The sequence below is a fragment of the Colobus angolensis genome, unplaced genomic scaffold (assembly GCF_000951035.1).
Source record: "Colobus angolensis palliatus isolate OR3802 unplaced genomic scaffold, Cang.pa_1.0 Scaffold436, whole genome shotgun sequence".
In the NCBI taxonomy this organism is placed as follows: domain Eukaryota; kingdom Metazoa; phylum Chordata; class Mammalia; order Primates; family Cercopithecidae; genus Colobus; species Colobus angolensis.
In genome coordinates, this window is record NW_012117777.1 from 3,045,434 (window position 1) to 3,065,346 (window position 19,913).

At 38.3% G+C, this 19,913-nt stretch overlaps 2 protein-coding genes across 5 annotated transcripts in view; both read left to right on the plus strand.

Moving 5' to 3' along the window:
• Nucleotides 1-19,913, plus strand: part of IFT74 (intraflagellar transport 74) — a 129,650-nt gene that overhangs the window by 15,778 nt on the left and 93,959 nt on the right. For all 4 annotated transcript variants that reach the window (XM_011957111.1, XM_011957112.1, XM_011957110.1 and 1 more), the window contains exons 3-4: nucleotides 16,129-16,264; nucleotides 18,183-18,231. In XM_011957111.1, coding sequence (XP_011812501.1) covers nucleotides 16,129-16,264; nucleotides 18,183-18,231 — 185 coding nt within the window. The remainder of the gene's footprint in view (nucleotides 1-16,128; nucleotides 16,265-18,182; nucleotides 18,232-19,913) is intronic.
• LOC105522573 (melanoma-associated antigen 3-like) lies at nucleotides 1,057-2,691 on the plus strand. The gene is given in 3 exon segments (XM_011957109.1): nucleotides 1,057-1,331; nucleotides 1,334-1,378; nucleotides 1,381-2,691. Coding segments are annotated over 3 exon segments (939 nt in total). The 5' UTR covers nucleotides 1,057-1,186; the 3' UTR covers nucleotides 2,130-2,691.

Genomic DNA, 19,913 nt, shown 5'->3' on the forward strand with positions numbered 1-19,913 from the left:
CCGCCACCTCGCCCAGCTAGTTTTTGTATTTTTAGTAGAGACGGGGTTTCACCGTGTTAGCCAGGATGGTCTCGATCTCCTGACCTTGTGATCCGCCCATCTCGGCCTCCCAAAGTGCTGGGATTACAGGCTTGAGCCACCGCGCCCGGCCAAAGGAAAGCATTTTTATTATATATCTGAATTTACAAAAAATAAAACACCATAAAAATTAAAAGAGAAATGACACCCGGTAAAAACCTTTATAATATATATACCATATATAGGATCAGAATCTCAAAAAGTAAACTTTACTTTTTTTTTTTTTTCTTTTTTGAGACAAGAGTCTTGCTCTGTCGCCCAGGCTGGAGTGCAGTGGCATGATCTCGGCTCACTTTAAGCTCTACCTCCCAGGTTCACGCCATCCTCCTGCCTCAGCCTCCCAAGTAGCTGGGACTACGGGCACCTGCCACCACACCTGGCTAATGTTTTGTATTTTTAGTAGAGGCGGTGTTTCACCGTGTTAGTCAGGATGGTCTCGATCTTCTAATCTTGTGATCCTTCCACCTTGGCCTCCCAAAGTGCTAGGATTACAGGCGTGAGCCACCGTGCCTGACCAACTTTGCTAATTTTTAAGTGCTCTTTCTGTAGTAAGACTGCAAGCCTTATGTCCAATCAAAATTTCATGACATTTCTTTTGAGGCTGGGGTAATATTATGAAACTATTCTAAAACTCATCTAGAATAATACAAAAATAAGAAAAAGTACAATACTCTAACGTCAAATATATTATAGACAATGAGTGAAACAATATTCTGATTGCTACAGCACCTGGAAATAAACTCTAGTGAATGTTAAAGAACTTAATATAGGAGAGTGTGTCATAAATAGTGAATCAATAAGAGAAACACACCATATGAGGAAAAGTTAGATGAAGTTTATGAGTTGATATTCTAAGCAGGATATCCTATAAAGATAATTATTACATTTTCATTATCATTATAATGTAAAAATTGGGAAACAGGCAATGGCCTGATGTTGGTGGAGGGAAGCAGGCCGAGGCTTGGTGAGGAGGCAAGGTTCTGAGGGGACAGGCTGACAAGGAGGACCAGAGGCCCCTGGCGGGGCACGGAAGGAGAAGATCTGCCTGTAGGTTTCCATTGCCCAGCTCCTGCCCACACTCCCGCCTGCTGCCCTGACCAGAGTCAGCATGCCTCTTGAGCAGAGGAGTCAACACTGCAAGCCTGAAGAAGGCCTTGAAGCCCGAGGAGAGGCCCTGGGCCTGGTGGGTGCGCAGGCTCCTGCTACTGAGGAGCAGGAGACTGCCTCCTCCTCTTCTATTGTAGTGGAAGTCACTCGGGGGAGGTGCCTGCTGCTGAGTCACCGGGTCCTCCCCAGAGTCCTCAGGAGCCTCCACCCTCCCCACTACCATCAGCTACACTTTCTGGAGCCAATCTGATGAGGACTCCAGCAACCAAGAAGAGGAGGGGCCAAGTGCCTTTCCTGACCTGGAGTCTAGCTTCCAAGCAGCACTCAGTAGGAAAGTGGCTGAGTTGGTTCATTTTCTGCTCCTGAAGTATTGAGCCAGGGAGCCAGTCACAAAGGCAGAAATGCTGGAGAGTGTCATGAGAAATTGCCAGTACTTCTTTCCTGTGATCTTCAGCAAAGCCTCTGATTCCTTGCAGCTGGTCTTTGGCATCGAGCTGATGGAAGTGGACCTAATCGGCCACTTGTACATCTTTGTCACCTGCCTGGGCCTCTCCTACGATGGCCTGCTGGGTGACAATCAGATCATGCCCAAGACAGGCCTCCTGATAATCGTCCTGGCCATAATCGCAAAAGAGGGCGACTGCGCCCCTGAGGAGAAAATCTGGGAGGAGCTGAGTGTATTGGAGGTGTTTGAGGGGAGGCAGCACAGTATCTTCGCGGATCCCAGGAAGCTGCTCACCCAAGATTTTGTGCAGGAAAACTACCTGGAGTACCAGCAGGTGCCCAGCAGTGATCCTGCATGCTACAAGTTCCTGTGGGGTCCAAGGGCCCTTGTTGAAACCAGCTATGTGAAAGGCCTGTACCATATGCTAAAGATCAGTAGAGGACCTCACTTTTCCTACTCACCCCTGCATGAATGGGCTTTGAGAGAGGGGGAAGAGTGAGTCCGAGCACGCGTTGTGCCAAGGCCAGTGGGAGGGGGTCTGGGCCAGTGCACCTTCCAGGGCCCCATCCATTAGCTTCCACTGCCTTATGTGACATGAGGCGCATTCTTCACTCTTTGAAGAGAGCAGTCAGCATTCTCAGTTTTGGGTTTCTGTTGTATTGGATGACTTGGAGATTTATCTTTGTTTCCTGTTGGAATTGTTCAAATGTTCCTTTTAATGGATGGTTGAATGAACTTCAGCATCCAAGTTTGTGAATGGCAGTAGTCACACATAGTGCTGTTTATATAGTTTAGGAGTAAAAGTCTTGTTTTTTATTCAGATTGGGAAATCCATTCCATTTTGTGAATTGTGACTTAATTATAGCAGCGGAAAAAGTATTTGCTTAAAATTGTGAGTGAATTAGCAATAACATACATGAGATAAAGAACTCAAGACATTAAAAGATAGTTAATTCTTGCCTTATACCTCAGTCTATTCTGTAAAATCAAACAAATATGCATAAGTGGATTTCCTTGGCTTCTTTGAAAATGCAAGAGAAATTAAATCTGAATAAATAATTTTAAAAAATTGGGAAACAACCTAAAAGACCTTACAACAGGTGAATCTTAAACAAATAATGATATATATATCCCTATAATAGGCTATTAGATAGTCATTACAAACTACTTTCAAGATATTTTAGAAAATAATATACTTTAACGAAAGTTTAAAAGCAGTGTTGTATCAATTTAACATAGAAACATACATTTATACATACATAGAAATGAAATGAAAATAAATGAATAGACAGAAATGTCCACAAATTTATCTGATGTTCACACAGGTGATTTCAGCTAACTGAGAACTTGCAGAGGGCCAATACTCAAGCTCCTACAGTAGGCTAACTGCAAACTACAGATAATAATGGGTCCTGTGGTTAACTCATAAGAAAAGCAGCATTTTTGGAGGGAATGATTTTGTTAAAGTCAGATTTTCCTAAAGTTTTCAGATTTTTTTCTAGAGTTTCAGGTAATAATATTAGGACGTCGTCATCAACTTAGACTGAAATAATTTTTCTAAAATCTTCATACATAGGACAGTAAGGGTATCTTTTTCTTTTATTCAAGTAAAAATTGATAATTAAATATTTATAAAAAGAATCTGACATTTATTGGCCACCTACTGTTTGCCAGGCACTTTATCTATTTGTTTATTTGTAAAATTTTAAAAATTTGTATATATTTATGGGATAGAAGAGCAGATGTCTTACATCCATATATTATGTAATGGTGAAGTGTGGGCTTTTAGTGTACCCATCACCTGAATAGTGAACACTGTACCAAATAGGTAATTTAGCCACCCTCACCTTCCTCCCACCCATCTTTTGTAATCTTCAGAGTCTATTGTCTCACTCTGTATGTCCATATGTACCCATTGTTTAACTCCCACCTGTAAGTGAGAACATGCGATATTTGACTTTCTCTTTCTGAGTTGTTTCACTTAGGATCATGGCCTCTGGTTCCATTCATATTGTTGCAAAAGACATGATTTCATTCTTTATTATGGCCGAGTAGTGTTTCATAGTATGTGTATATATATATGTGTGTGTGTGTATGTAGGGGTGTGTGTGTGTGTATATAATATATACACACACACATATACCACATTTTCTTTACGTAGCCCTCCATCTCCGTTGATGGACACTTAGGTATTTTTTCATATATTTGCTATTGTGGAAAAGTTGTGTGATAAACATAGGAATGCCAGTATCTTTTTGAAATAGTGATTTCTTTCCTTTTGCAGTGGGATTGCTGGATCATATGATAGATCTATTTTTAGTTTTGTGAGGAGCTTCCATACTGTTCTCCATAGTGGTTATACTAACCTACGTTCCCACCAACACTGTACAAAGGGTCCCTTTTCTCTATGTCTTTGTCAGCATTTGCTATTGCCTTTCTTTTGGAAAAAAGTCATTTTAACTGGGGTGAGATGATATCTCATTGTAGTTTTGATTTGTATTTCTCTGATGATCAGTGATGTTGAGCACCTTTTCATATACCTGTTTAACGTTTGTATATCTTCTTTTGAGAAGTTGTCTATTCAGACCTTTTGCCCATTTTTTTATTGTATTATTAGATTTTTTTGCTAGTGAGTTGTTTGAGCTCCTTATATATTCTGTTTATTAATTTCTTGTCAGATGGATAGTTTTCATATATTTTCTCCTATTCTGTTGGTTGTCCCTTCACTTTGTTGATTGTTTCCTTTGCTGTGCAGGTGTTTTTTAACTTGATGTGATTCTGTTTGTTTATTTTTGCTTTGGTTTCCTTTGCTTGTGGGATATTACTCAAAAAAACCTTTGCTTAGACCAACGTTCTGGATAATTTCCCCCATGCTTTCTTTTAGTAGTTTCATAGTTTGAGGTTTTAATTTAAGTCTTTAATCCATTTTGATTTGATTCTTGTATATGGTGAGAGATATGGTTCTAGTTTCATTCTTTTGCCTATGGAGATCCAGTTCTCCCGGTACCATTTATTGAAGAAATTGACATTTCCTCAGTGTATGTTCCTTGCATCTTTGTCAAAAATGTGTTCTGGTAGGTATATGGATTTATTTCTGAGCTCTCTATTCTGTTTTTATGCTAGTATGCTTTTTTTTTTTTTTTTAAATTCAGAATAGGTTTGGCTGTCCTAGATCTTTTATGATTCTATATAAATTTTAGGCTTTTTTTGTTTGTTTGTTTCTGAGACAGAGTCTTGCTCTGTCATCCAGGCTCGAGTGCAGTGGTGCAGTCTCGGTTCACTGCAAGCTCTGCCTTCCGGGTTCAAGCCATTCTCCTGCCTCAGCCTCCAGAGTAACTGAAACTACAGGCGCCCACCACCATGCCTGGCTAATTTTGTTTTTTATTTTTAGTGGAGATGGGGTTTCACCATGTTAGCCAGGATGGTCTTGATCTCCTGACCTCATGATCTGCCCGCCTTGGCCTCCCAAAGTGCTGGGATATCAGGCATGAGCCACCGTGCCCGGCCTTTTTTTTTTCTATTTTTGAGAAGAATGTCATTGATATTTTTACAAGGATTGCATTTAATTTGTAGATTAATTTGGATATTCTGGATATTTTGACAATGTTGATTCTTCCATTCCATGAACATGGAATATCTTTCTATTTTTTGGTGTTCTTTTCAGTTCCTTGCATCAGTGTTTTATAGTTTTCATTGTAGAGATCTTTCACTTCTTGGGTTAACTCCTATGTATTTTATTTTATTTGCAGCTATTGTAAATGGGACTACTTTCTTGATTGTTTTTTTCATATTGTTCACTGTTAGTATATAGAAATGCTGTTGATTTTTGTATCCTGCAATTTTTCTGAATTTTACTGAATTTATTATTTATCAGTTCGAATAGTTTTTTTGGTGGAGTCTTCAGATTTTTCCAAATATAAGATCATATCATCTGCACACAGAGTTAATTTGACTTCTTCCTTTCCAGTTTCGATGCCCTTTATTTTTTTTTATTGTCTGATTGCTTTAGCCAAGAATTCCAATACTATGTTGAATAACAGTGGTGAAAGTGGGCATCCTTGTTGTGTTCTAGATCTTAGAGGAAAGGCTTTCAGTTTTTCCTCATTCCATAGGATATTAACTGTGGATCTGTCATATATAGCTTTTATTGTATTTAGACATGTTCCTTGTATACCTGGTTTTTTGAGGATTTTTATCATCAGGAGATGTTAAATGTCATCAAATACTTTTACAATATCAACGGAAGGTTTTTGTCCTTCAGTCCGAGGATATGATCTATCATATTGATTGATTTTCATATATTGAACTATCTTTACATACCTGGGGTAAATACCAGTTGGTCACGACAAATGATCTTTTTAATGTGTTGTTTAATGCAGTTTGCTGGTACTTTGTTGAGGATTTTTGCGTCAATGTTCATGAGGGATATTGGCCTATAGTTTTCTTTTTTCTTCATATGTCTTGTCTGTTTTCTTTTTTAATCAGGGTAATACTGGTCTCATAGAATGAGTTTGAAAGTATTTTCTCCTCTTCTATTTTTCAGAATAGTTTTAGTAGGATTGGTATTAGCCCTTTTTTAAATGTTTGGTGGAACTCAGCAGTGAATCCATCAGGTCCTGAGCTTTTCTTTGCTGGGAGACTTTAAAAAATTTTTTTTGAGACGGAATCTCACTGTCACCCAAGCAGTGATGCGATCTCTGCTCACTGCAACCTCCACCTCCTGGGTTCAAGCTATTCTCCTGCCTCAGCCTCCTGAGTAGCTGGGATTACAGGCGTGCGCCACCACACCCAGCTAATTTTTGTATTTTTAGTAGAGACGGGGTTTCACCATGTTGGTCAGGCTGGTCTTGAACTCCTGACCTCGTGATCCACCCACCTTGGACTCCCAAAGTGCTGGGATTACAGGCGTGGACCACCACACCCAGCTGGGAGACTTTTTATTATGGCTTGGATCTCATTATTTGTTATTGGTCTGTTCAGGGTTTGGATTTCTTTATGGTTCAGTCCCTGCTGGTTGTATGTGTTTAGTCATTTGTTCATTTCTTCCAGATTTTCCAACTTATTGGCATATAGTTGCTCATAGTGACCTCTAATGATTCTTTGAGTTTCTGTGTTATCAGTTGTAGTGTCTTTTTTTTTCTTTCATTTCTGATGATATTTATTTGAGTCTTCCCTCTTTTTTTCATTAGTTAGCCTGGCTAAGAGTTTGTTGATTTTGTTTATCTTTTCAAAACACCGACTTTGTGTTTCATTGATCTTTTATATTTTTTTGTTTCAGTTTCATTTATTTCTACTGTGATCTTTATTAATTTCTGATATGAATTTTGTGTTTGGTTTGCTCATGCTTATCTGATTCTTTAATATGCATTATTAGGTGGTTTATTTTAAGTTTTTCTACTTTTTTAATGTAGGCACTTAAAGGTATAAACTTTCCTCTTAGTACTGCTTTTGCCGTGTCACGTAAGTTTTGGATATGTTGTGTTTCCATTGTAATTTGTTTCAAGAGTTTAAAAAAATTTCCTTTTTAATCTCTTTGACCCACTGGTCATTCAGGAACATATTTCTATTTGTTGGTATAGTTTTCAAAATTCCTCTTGTTATCAATTTGTACTTTTATTCCATTATGGTCAGAGAAGATACATATATATTTAGGATTGTTGTATCTCTTGCTGAATTGATTCCTTTATCATTATATAATGATCTTCTTGTTTTGATTTGAAGTCCTTTTAATCTTATGTATGTATAGCTACTCCTGCTTGCTTTTGGTACTGTGAAATACCTTTTCCCACTCTTTTATTTTTAGCCTATGTGTGTCTTTTAGGGCTAGATATGTTTCTCATAGGCAGGATATAGTTAGATTATGTTGTTGTTGCTGTTTTAAAATCTTCTGCTAATATGTATCTTTTAATTGAATAATTCAGTTCATTTACATTACATTCACAGTTAATAATGATATATGAAGCTTTGTTCCTGTTATTTTGTTAGTTGTTTTTAAGTTGTATAAATTATTTTTCTTTTTCTCTGTCTTTTTATCTTTATGTTTTGATGAAATTCTTTCATGTTGGCATTTGATTATTTTGTCCTCCTCCTTTGTGATTGTTTTATAAGAACTGTGAGTTTAATATTTTTATGTGTTTTTGTGATACTGTATATCCATCTTTAATTTTTATGTTGAAGACCCCTTTGAGCATTTACTGTACGACTGGCTTAGTGGTGACACCTTCCCTCAGCGTTTGCTTGTCTTGCAAATACTTTATTTCTCCTTCATTTATGAATCTTATTCTGTCAGGATATAAAATTTGTGGCTGACAGTTTGTTTTTGTTTTTGTTTTTGGTTTTTTTCTTAGCACTTTGAAAATGACATCCGATTCTCTTTTTTATTTTTTATTTTTAAAATTTCCACTGAAAAGTCTGCTTTTATTCTGATAGGGTTGTCTTTATAGGTGACTAGATACCTTTCTCTTACTAATTTTAAAATTCTTTCCTTCACATTGACTTTAGACATTCTAACAATATGCTGTGGTGAGGGCATTGCAAAAATGACTTTTTCTTTGCAATGACTTCATCTATTTAATGTTTGCATTTTTGAAAATAGTAATGCTTATTGTAAAACATACAATGGAGAAGTATCAGAGTTCCTTCCTATTGTGGGTATAACCACTATCAACAGTATCTTCTAGACTTTTTAATGTATTTATAAACACACACACATACATACACAGTTTATATGACTTTGGTCTGTTCCAAAATCAAGATAGTACTGTATACATTGTTATTTTTCTTGTCTATTTCTTTCAGCAATATATCATGAATATGTTGCCAAGTGAATACATATACATCCATTTCATTATTTTTAATGTGTAAAGTTTTAATTTATATGTTCTTCTCTATACTTTCACCTGGTGAATGGAAAATAAAAAGTAGCATAATTAGTTGAGTAGGTCTCACAGTTATGCTTGCATAAAGCCAAAGAAGAAATTATTCAGAAAATTTATCAGGAAGAGATTTAACATTCTCTTCTAAAGATCACTCAGGTTAACCCTTAACTCATTTCATTTGAATTTATAGTTGACAGTCTTCCTGTGTCCAACACATTTTCTAGAATTAGTACTATTCCCGGCCCCTATGCTCAAAATAATTCCCAAATAATTCATAAGGGGATAAACCGACATCTTTTCGAGGGGCGGTTGTGATTCTTAACAAGGCAACGGGGAGATATTTAATCCAGGGTAACCGGGTTTCTAGAACTAATTTGGTCAGGTGACTTTTTAGAGTTGGGTTAGTTCTTTCTACTCTTCCTGAAGAGGATGGATGCCAAGGGGCATGGTATTCCCATTTTATGTCTAGCACCTGGGCTAACTCTCTAATGACATGTGCCGTGAAATGGGTTTCATTGTCTGAATCAGTGTTTTCTATTAGTCTAAACCTGGGTATGATGTTTTCAATGAACCCTTGTATAACTACATTGCTAGTAGTTGCACTTGAGAAGGAAATAGCCTCTACACAGTGAGTAAAGTGATTTACTATTATCAATAAATACTTCAGGCGACCAATTGGGGGCATTTTAGTGTAGTTAATTTCAACACTTTGGAATGGTCTTAGCCCTGGGTCTCCTCCTCGAAGGAATGATTTTCTTAGAGCTTGCTTATTAGTTTTTTTATATGTTAAGCAACTGTCTGTAACCTGTTTGGCTAGGGTATAAATTCTAATACACCCATAAACTCTGAAAACCGCATCACACATGGTTTGGGGTCTCCAATGGGCTCCTTGATGTACTTGAGACAAGACCTCCCTCATGAGAGGTTTGGATAACATCTCTCTTTGATCTGGTAATATCCATTTTCCTTCTGTGTTTTCATTAGCTCCTATTTTTATTGATTTTTCTTTTTCAGTGGAAGAGAAAATGGGGACTGTGGTAGGGAAAGGAAGGCAAGGAGTTAAGTGAAAGACAGGTGTTTCAGAAGAAATGGCAGCTTGTTTGGCTATTTGATCGGCAAGGTTATTTCCTCGACTTGGGAAGGAAAAGTCATTTGATGCCCTGGGACATGTACAATAGCTATCTCTTCTGGCAACTGGAGATTGTTTAAGACATGGACAGTTAGTTCTTTGTGGACCAAGTCTTGGCGTTTACTATTAATAAGATCATTCTCGGTCCAACTTTTTTTAAATGTATGAGCCACTCCAAAGGTGTACTTAGAATCAGTATAAATAGTTCCTTCTTGGTTCTGTAAATGTTTCAAAGCTTGGCTGAGTGCAAACAGTTTACAAGTTTGCACAGACCAATTATTCGGCAATCTTCCTGACTCTACTTCTTCAAGAGTTCTTCCATCGATTACTGAATACCCATTATGTCTTTTCCCTTCAATTACCCAGGAGGACCCATCTATAAATAAGTGTCGCCCTATCTTGAAGGGAGTTTCTCCTAAGTCTGGTCAGACCTTTGTATGGTAATCAATTAGATCTAACATGTGTGCTCCCTTTTTAGGTTTAGATCCCCTGTTAAGAAACCTGCTAGGTTGAGTGAATTATCAGTGGTTAATGTTAAATCATCTTGTTTTTAACAGAATAGTCCTACACTTTAAAATTCTTGAATCAGTGATTCACCTCTGTTTTTTGATTTAAGATAGTTCTAACTTGGTGGGGAGTGCTTACTGTCAATTTTCCTCCAAAGGTTAACTTTTTACTTTCTTCAACCTGTACTGCTCTAGCTGCATTTGACTGGATGCATTGACGCCATCCACAGGTGACTGGATCTAAAACTTTTGACAGGAAGGCATGGGCTGCCGGTTGCCTCTGTGCTCTTGGGTAAGCACTTCTAAAGCTAACCCATTATTCACGTTAACAAAAAGGTGAAATGGCTTTTCTAGGGAAGGTAGGGCTAGAACACGGGCAGTTATGAGCATCTCTTTCAGCTCTTTAATCTGATGGATGTTATCGGAAGTCCACAAGAGACAGTCAGGCTTCCACTGGGTAAGTTTTTCATATAAAAGTTTACTTTTTAGTGAGTATGAGTCAATCCATAAGCAGCAATATCCAATTAATCCTAAAATTTTTTTTAGTTCTTGCTTGGTTTGAGGCAGGGGTAAGGACACAATTCACTCAACCCATTTTGGCCCTATTCTTTGCTTACCTGCACTTATTAGTTGGCTTCACTTTTGAATATATTATTGAAGCTTCACTTTTGAGACCCGTAATCCCTCAAACTGTTGGTAGTTAAGAATATGTGTAGAGAAGTCACCCACTTTTTTTATATCTTCACCAGATATGAGATTATCATCCACGTACTGAAGCAGGCATATTTGCTTTGGGACAACAACTTTTTCCAATACTCATTCTAGAATTTGACCAAAGAGGTTAGGGGAGTCTGTAAACCCTTGGAGTAAGACCATCCATTGATATTGTTGTTTTCGCCCTGAATGGGGGTCTTCTCACTCAAAAGCAAATATGTCTCGGCTATCCTCAGCCAAGGGGCATGCCCAGAAAGCATCCTTCAAATCTATTACTGTGAACCACTGTTGATCATAAGGAATTAGGCTGAGAATGGTGTAAGGGTTGGGGACAACGGATTGAGTGGTCTGGACTATCTGGTTAATAGCTCTGAGGTCTTGTACCAATCAGTTTGACCTGTCTGATTTCTTGACAGGCAGGATTGGGGTATTATAGGGAGACATACAGGGTTTAAGGAGTCCATCTTTAATGAGACTGTCAATTACAGGCTTTAACCCTATCCTGCCTTCGAAGGGAGTGGGGTATTGCTTTCTCCTTACTATTTCCCCAGGAGTTTTTAGTTTGATGTGTATTGGGGGAACTCGAAGTTTTTCTCGATTCCCTTCTCTTGACCAGGTATCAGAATGAATGTATTTTTCATCCATGGTGGTGAGTAGATTTAATGAAGTGAGGAATTCCTTAGGGCCAACTTGAAGGCCTATGCCTAATTTTAGCATTAAGTCTTTTTCTAGTAGATTAGTTCCCACCACAGGGATCAACAAAAATTGAATATGAGTTAATCGATCTTGATATTTGGCTTTTGTATTTTCGAAGATTTTGGACTTAAATCCTTCTCCTTTTACCCCAGAGACTTAAAGTTCTTCTGAAAAGCCAGCAAGATTGGATGGAGTGAGACAAACAGAGGAGTGAGACACTCCGGAATCGATTAAAAAGGTGATAAGTTCACATTTAGGTCCCATCTCTAAATTTGTCAAGAGCTCCTGGTGGGACTCAAAGTAACAGAGACAGAGCCCCTGACTCCCCTACTCTTCCTTGAAAGTCATGAGTGGAAGGACTTCCTTTTCCCTTTTTAATTTGGGACATTTTCTCTTGAAGTAGCCTGTTCTTCCACATTTGTAACACGTATCTTGTCCTTCCTCCCTTTCAATTCTGGGATTCTTTGACTTTGCTCCCCCACACTCTTTAGAGGGCCTAGGAAATGAAGGCCCATGTCCTCTAATTGGAGGCTTGGTTCCTTTGCACGGGAGTTTGGACCTTTTATAGTTCTTGGCCCCCTGGAAGCCTTGTTCAGAAGTGTATGGGTTTGGAGCCACCTGTTGAAAGGTGGATAGCATAAGTTTTGCTCTTTGTTTTTGTTTTTTTTTGTCTCTCCTCACATATACTTTTTGAGCTTTCCTAAGAAGTTTACTTAGCGGTCAGTCTTCCCAATTTTCTAATTTTTGTATTTTTTGAAATATCTGGTCAATTCTTGGTGAGAAAATGGAGCTTAAACATTTCCTGCCCAAGGGGATCTTCCAAATTTAGGCCTGTATACTGTTTCGTTTGCTCCTTTAGCCTGTCTAAGAATTTTATAGGCCCCTCATCTTTTTTTTGTTGTTGTATATCAAATGCTTTAGAGAGGTTTTGAGTTCGGGATATTGATTCCCCAATTCCTTTTATTATCATTTCCGTAGATCTTGCATGTTTTCCTGGTGAGCTGCATTATTATTGTTCCACCTGAGGTCTTGGGTGGGAAATTTTTGGTCTGCATTAGGGACATTCTGACCAGGAGAGTGTTCACATTTCCAAATTGCCTTAGCAGCCCTACAGTTACGCTTCTTTTCTCCTCCAAAAAGAGGATGCCTCGGATGGACATTAACTTGACCCAGGTATGTAACTGAGGTCCTAAGCATTGATCAACTTGATCAGCCACCCCATAAAGGTCACCCAACAGCAACTGAAGCTCTTTTTTCAAACTTTGCACCTCTGAACTGGTCAAGGGAATATTTACAAATCCAATGGCTCCCCTTCCTTGTGGCACCTCTTTTAAGGGGAAGAGAGTCAGGGCTGACTCCTTAGGTGTGGAGGGAAATGGGAAATGAAATTTAGAAATTTACATTGTTCTCTCTCACGTTGAAGTCCTTTCAGGGAGGGGTACTTAATAGGCTGGAAGGGGACAGACTCATGGGATGATAATTCCCAAGAGTTAGGGTTATAAGGATGAGGAATAACATGAGCAGGGGAAGGATCTGGAATGGGACCTGAGGCAGCAGCAGCTGCCTGAGGGAGAGAGTCAGGGGCACTGAGCGGAGGAAGATGATCCAGCGGATCCCATGTGTTGGTGGGTGTGGGTTGTTTAGGAACAGGGACTCTTTCTCTGTTAGAGAAGTTGGTTTCTGGCTTATTACCTCTGGTTTTTAAAGGGTAGAGGAGGACAGGTTCTTGCCTCCAACAAAGAGCATAGTCTGTTTCCTTTTGGGAGACAGGGCTTTTGTCATTAACATGTTCAATTAAGAGCTGACAAATCCACTCTTCACTGGAACCAAATTTTGGCCTGAAAACTGAGGGTTTGAGGATGGGCCCTCGCGTCCAAATAAAACAACAATATTTTATCATTTGCTGCTTTCTTTTATGTTAGGTCTTTCATTACCTTTCCAATAGTTTAATATAAATCCCAAGGGACTATCAGGAGGCAATTCATCACTCGCTTGGCTCTTTATTTTTCCTTTCTTACTTGAAACATTTCCCATCTCAGAGGTTTGGGATAGTGTCTAACTCAAATAGGCCTTTCCCCGGAGCTTCTGTTGGGGGTGCTCGACCTCTCCTACTAGCGATTTCTCGCCCTCCCTCCTTTCAGAAGCTCACTGAGGCTCTGAGGCTCAGTCCCTCATATTAGAGATTTTCTTGCCTGTCGATTTCCAGAGGCATTGATTGTTAAGGCTCAATCCCTAGTATTAGAAATTTCGTGCCTATCCTTTAGCCCCACCTGTTGGAGGCTCCTTGCACCCTTCTTTCGCTTTGTCTACTCTGGCCGCTTTCCTCTTGGGAAATGGCAGGATCCGCCCTAAGCCATATGAGGTGACCACGGAACTGCAGATAGGACCCACTCAATCCACACAGCAGTAGTGTTAACATCATCTACACACACTTTTAACCTCCAAGATACCCTGACCACCAAGGAAATACTTTGTTGCTGTTGCACCGGTTTTCACGTTTTTCACGGTGGTCTGTGCACGGAGTTACTTGGTCGCCACGCTGTTGTAAGCCTCTCCTTTCCCCGTTGCTGAGAGCTTGGATTTGTTCATCAGAATGGGTGGATCTCAATCTCCTGTCCCTGAGGCCACTGCAACGGAATGGTAGGACACGTCTTCTCCTGGGTGGGGTGACTGAGGACGCCTTCTTGAAGGAGAATGGGAATCCCAGACAAGCCCCCAGAATTGTTAGAAATAAAATTTGGAGTAGTAAAGAAAGACGAGCACTCAAACAAAGGATTTCTCAGCAAAGCAAATACACTTCTGCGCAGTAGGGTGCTTCTCGTGGGGCTGGTTGCCACGAGAGCACACCGAAGAAAGGAGAGTAGAAGCTTTTATTCCTAATGGTACTGCTGCCCCCGTGTCCTTTCCCCATTGGCTGGGGTCGGACTGCACAATCTAAACTAGACCCGATTGGCTAAACATTTAAACTTTCTTAGATAAGGTGGGTGCGTGATGGGAGAGAGGGGAGAGGAAGAAGGGGTCATCTACAGAGGACTAGAGAGCCAATCTTTTCCCAAATAAGGAAAGGAATGTGAGCTGGGGTTGTGGCATGCCTGGGCATGTAGTAAAATCAGAAAGAAGGAAAAAGGAGAAGAAAGGCAGGAGGTGCTTGGAATTAGAGTGTAAGTAGCTGAGCAGGCTGTTTGGAGAGAAACCTTGCCATATCTCATGTCTTTTATATCTTCTCATGCCTGTATGTATTATATGAACTGACATAAAGGGAGTCTTTTGGCCTTTCCTGAGGTCATATAATATTATGTTGGATTTTTCATACCTGAAGTAGAGAATCACGTTGAGTAATAATATGAATGCTTGTTTAATAATGTAAGCCCTTTAGTACTTACATGGTCATCTTAGGATGGATTTATATCCATTTGTTTTTACAAGATTAAAATTTTCTTATTTTTTCCTGATTTTTAGAGGTAGTATATACTCATTGTAATAAGGCTGAAAATGCCAAATTATATAAAGGAGAAAATAAAAATCAACTATAATATAATTATAGATCATCATCATTACTATTTTTTCATATAGTTTTTAAAATTTTTTATTTTTATCTCTATTCTTTATTTTTTTTAAAAGGCGATCTCTTTGTGTTCTTCAGGCTGGCCTCGAACTCCTGGGTTTTAAGCAGTCCTCTCATCTCAGACTACCAAGTAGCTGAGACTGTTGGTACATGCCACCATGCCCAAACTTCCAGCCTTTTTTTTGTTTTAAAAAAGTAGAGCTGTGAACTAGGCACAGTGACTCACACCTGTAATCCCAGCTACTTGGAGAGCTGAAGCAGAAGGATCTCTTTAGGCCAGTAGTTCAAGACCAGGCTGAGTAACATAGTGAGCCCTTGTCTCTAAAACAAACAAAAACGGAGTTATAAATACTATCTTGTGAACTGCCTTTTAATTTTTATTTTATTTACTTATTTTGAGACTGAGTTTCACTCTGTTGCCCAAGCTAGAGTGCAGTGGCATGATCTCGGCTCATTGCAGCCTTGATCTCCCAGATTCAAGCGATTCTCATGGCTCAGCCTCTCAAGTAGCTGGGATTACAGACGTGTGCCACCATACCTGGATAACTTTTGTATTTTTAGTAGCGATGAGGTTTTGCCATGTTGGCCAGGCTGGTTTTGAACTCCTGACCTCACGTGATCCACCTGCCTTGGCCTCGCAAAGTGCTGGGATTACAGGCGTGAGCCACCACACCCAACTGAAACAGCCCTTTTTATATACTGCAACTTATTTAACCATTTTCTACTGTGGACATTTAGCTCCTTTCCAGTTTTGAGGTATTATAAATAATGTCTACATATAGAATTTAAAATTTTCATGAAATGTATTTTTAAATAGTCATAGAATGTTAAATGTTAAAGAAATATGTTAATAAATTGAACAACAGTATTTAATAATTCAGACATTTAAAAAATAAGGAAATTTTTACAAATCAAGTAGAATTTTGTTTTTTAAAAAAATTGTCTTTGCAGTTTTACGAGTACAGTGTTTTCTCCAGTTTACTAAAAATGAAATCTTGTTTGTCATTTAGATGCCACCTGGGACAGCAAGACCAGGTTCTCGTGGTGGTCCCATAGGGACTGGTGGAGTTCTGTCTTCTCAAATCAAAGTTGCCGATCGCCCTGTAACACAACAAGGTTTGACTGGAATGAAAACTGGGATGAAAGGTACCTATTTTAAGATAAGTATCCCACCTGGGCCTGTGTTTTGTAAGAAATAAATAATTGTGACCAATTAAAAAATTGTAAAAGTTGAGTGATTTTGAACAATAAGTATTACAGTACCATTTTATTAAATCAGGATTATAGCATGTAAGAATTATTACATGTAATTATGGCATGTAGTCAGAATAATGGCATATAATCGTTATTCTTTGAATCACAAAATTGTGAGGGTTAAACAACAGAATGAATATGAAAATACAGTTTGAATTAGAAAGCTATATACGGATATGAGCTATTTCAGTCTTCATTTTTCTGACATGGAGCTGTAGTACAAGTTGAAGAACTTTGAAATAATCTTAGAGAAAAGTTCAAGATTGAAAATTAGATTTTTAGTACTATAAAATACTCTGAAATAGTTTGGATAGTTTCTGTATTAGAATGACACTTAAAATACTTGTTTATTTATGAGAAGTAGATCAAGAAATTTTTTTTCTGATAATTAGTATCTGTTCTAATACTTATTTAAGGAAATGATGCTAACACATATATTTATATTAAATCTCTCATTATGCTTCTGCATGTGTATTTAGAGAAGCATAATAATACATTATATATTATAGTTTCAAATTTAGAACTGTGGTATATATAAACCAAAGTATGGTAAACTCCTTATTTTTTTTTCTTTTTATCATAGGCAGTGGTCAGTAGTCTGTGGTGAGCTGTTTCAGAGTTTGTTTTCTATATTTTTGACAGATGATTTATCAGGAATGAAGATATGCTGCTAGTACAAAATTAATTATAACATATCATACATGCTACTTTCTATAATATAGTATATCATCCCTTTCAAGAGACTTAAGTTTTTTCATCTACATTCTAATAACATTTAAATCACTAAATATTAAAAATGAATTATTTAGAAATGTTTGCTTAATGATTATCAGTACCATGAAAAAAATTTCAAAATTACGTAGTCATTTAGCCTTTTGAAAGTGGATGCACAAAAATATTTATATGTTTAATATTATTTTAAAACATCAAGGGTAGATACGTATTGAAATTCTGTAGTAAATTTATCAAATGTTTATTTCTGTATTAATTTATCCTTCAGAACAGAACCAATATAATTTAGGATTGTTAGTTTCTACCAGTATACTTCAAAGCCTTTTATGAGAGAATTCGGAACATTACCACTCCACACAACTGTCTACTGTGACTTTCATTCTTACCTCCTCTAGTGCCCCATTTCCCAGTATAATAAGATATTACTTTTACTTCTCAGCATAGACCTTATAGTTAATACACCTGGTTTTACCTCTCATACTTTGCAGGGTACTTCATCTCTTACCAGGTTTGAGACATTTAACCAAGAATACTTTCTTAGTTCTACTGAAATGTAAGACCATTTCTAAAAAAGTCTCTGAGACAAATGATAAAAAAATAATAGTCACTTTCTCATACTGAGGAATGTCTGCAGTGTCCAGTATGACAGCCAGTAGTCAGAAATTTAAATTAGTTCCCCAGTAGCACTAGCCAAATTTTAAGTGCTCTGTAGTCACGCTGTCCACTTTATTGGACAGTTTTAATTTAGAATATTTCTGTCACTGCAGAAAGTTACTTTGGGCAGCTCTGTTCTAGATTCCCTTAGACTCAATTTTCATTCCATTGGCCTGTTCTGTAGAGTCTACTGTCTTAACAGCCCCACCTCTAGTCCCATTTTCGTAGTTTTAATTGAAGCTTCTTTTATGTCATGATTCTAAGATGTTAATTCTCTTTTCAGATTCAGTGATTCTTCTTGATTCATTGGGGCATTCATGAAGACTGTCTTGAGAACTGTGGAGTGTAATTCTGATTGTGCTTTGGATTTGCTATTTTGGTGGCATTTCAAACTGAACACTAATACTTAAAACATTTTTTTTAGGTCCCCAGAGGCAAATTTTAGACAAATCTTATTATCTTGGGCTTCTTAGGTATGTTAAACATGTCTTTTCATCCATATGTTTTACTCGAAATACTGTGTACCTTCTGTCAAAATAGAGTATATAACTTTGATATGATGTTTTAGCTATGGCACTTATTAGGATTATTAGGTGTCTATTGATTTCTAATAATTATTTGGTATTCTAACAATTTCTGGTTAATTTGGCTAGGCTGTAAAATAAAAGTGATAGTATAATTAGCCTGAGATTTATAATTTTATGAATTTGCATGTGCACATGAGCTATATTTTCTTTCAGTTTGTTTGTGCTGCTATAATAAAATACCTGAGATTGGGTAACTTACAGGAATTTATTTATTACTGTTTTGGAGACGTGGAAGTCCAAGAGCAAGGTACCAGCAGCTTCAATGTTTGGTGGGCATCTGTTTTTCAAAGATGGTGCCATCAAGGTGTCCTCATGGCAGAAGAGTGGAAGGGCAAAAGATACCTAGCTAGTTTCCTTCAACCCTTTTATAAGGCACTGATCCCATCCATGAGGGCAGAGCTGTCATGGCCCGATTTCAACTTCTTGAAGTCCCTACCTCTTAATACTATTGCATTAGAGATTAAATTTTGATATGAATTTCAGAGAGACACAAACATTCAAACCATGGCATACTTATTTTATTTTGTTTATATTTTAGAGACAGAGCCCCACTCTGTTGCCCAGGCTGGAGTGCAGTGGCATGATCACAGCTCACTGCAACCTTGAACTGCTGGGTTCAAGTGATCCTCCTGCCTTGGCTTCCCAAAGTGCTGGGATTATAGGCATGAGCTACCACCACACCTGGCCTCATAGTATTTTTTTTTTTTTTTTTTTTTTTTTTTGAGACAGAGTCTTGCTCTGTGACTCAGACTGGAGTGCAGTGGCGTGATCTTGGCTCACTGCAACCTCCGTCTCCTGGATTTAAGCAATTCTCCTGCCTCAGCTTCCCGAGTAGCTGCGATTACAGGTGTGTGCCACCACACCCACCTAATTTTTTGTGTGTGTTTTTAGTAGAGGTGGCGTTTCACCATGTCAGCCAGGCTGGTCTCGGACTCCTGACCTCAAATGATCTGCCCATCTTGTCCTTCTAAAGTGCTGGGATTACGGGCATGAGCCACTGTGCCTGACCCCTTGTAGCATTTTTGAAGTTCACTTTTTTCATCTGATGATATCCAAGAGTAATTTTTTTTTCTTTTTCTTTTTCTTTTTTTTTTTTGAGACAGAGTCTTACTCTGTCACCCAGACTGGAGTGCAGTGGTGTGATCTCAGCTCACTGCAACCTCTGCCTTCCAGGTTTAAGCTGTTCTCCTGCTTTAGCCTCCTGAGTAGCTGAGACTACAGGCATGCACCACCATGCCTGGCTAACTTTTGTATTTTTTAGTAGAGATGGGGTTTCACCATATTGGCCAGGCTGGTCTTGAACTCCTGACCTCAGGTGATCCCACCTGCCTCAGCCTCCCAAAGAGCTGAAATTATAGGCATGAGCCACCGCACCTGGCCAAGAATAATCTTTTATGTTTTTTTCAGTAATTAATCTGAAATGTGTTACTCATATCATTAAAATGTTACCAACTACATCTAATAAGAAAGGAAAAATGTGTATACTTATTTATGTTACATTGATCAGTGCAGAGTCTTACATAAGTATATAATTGGTCAGTTGCTACGAATGTGGCCTAATTTTAATT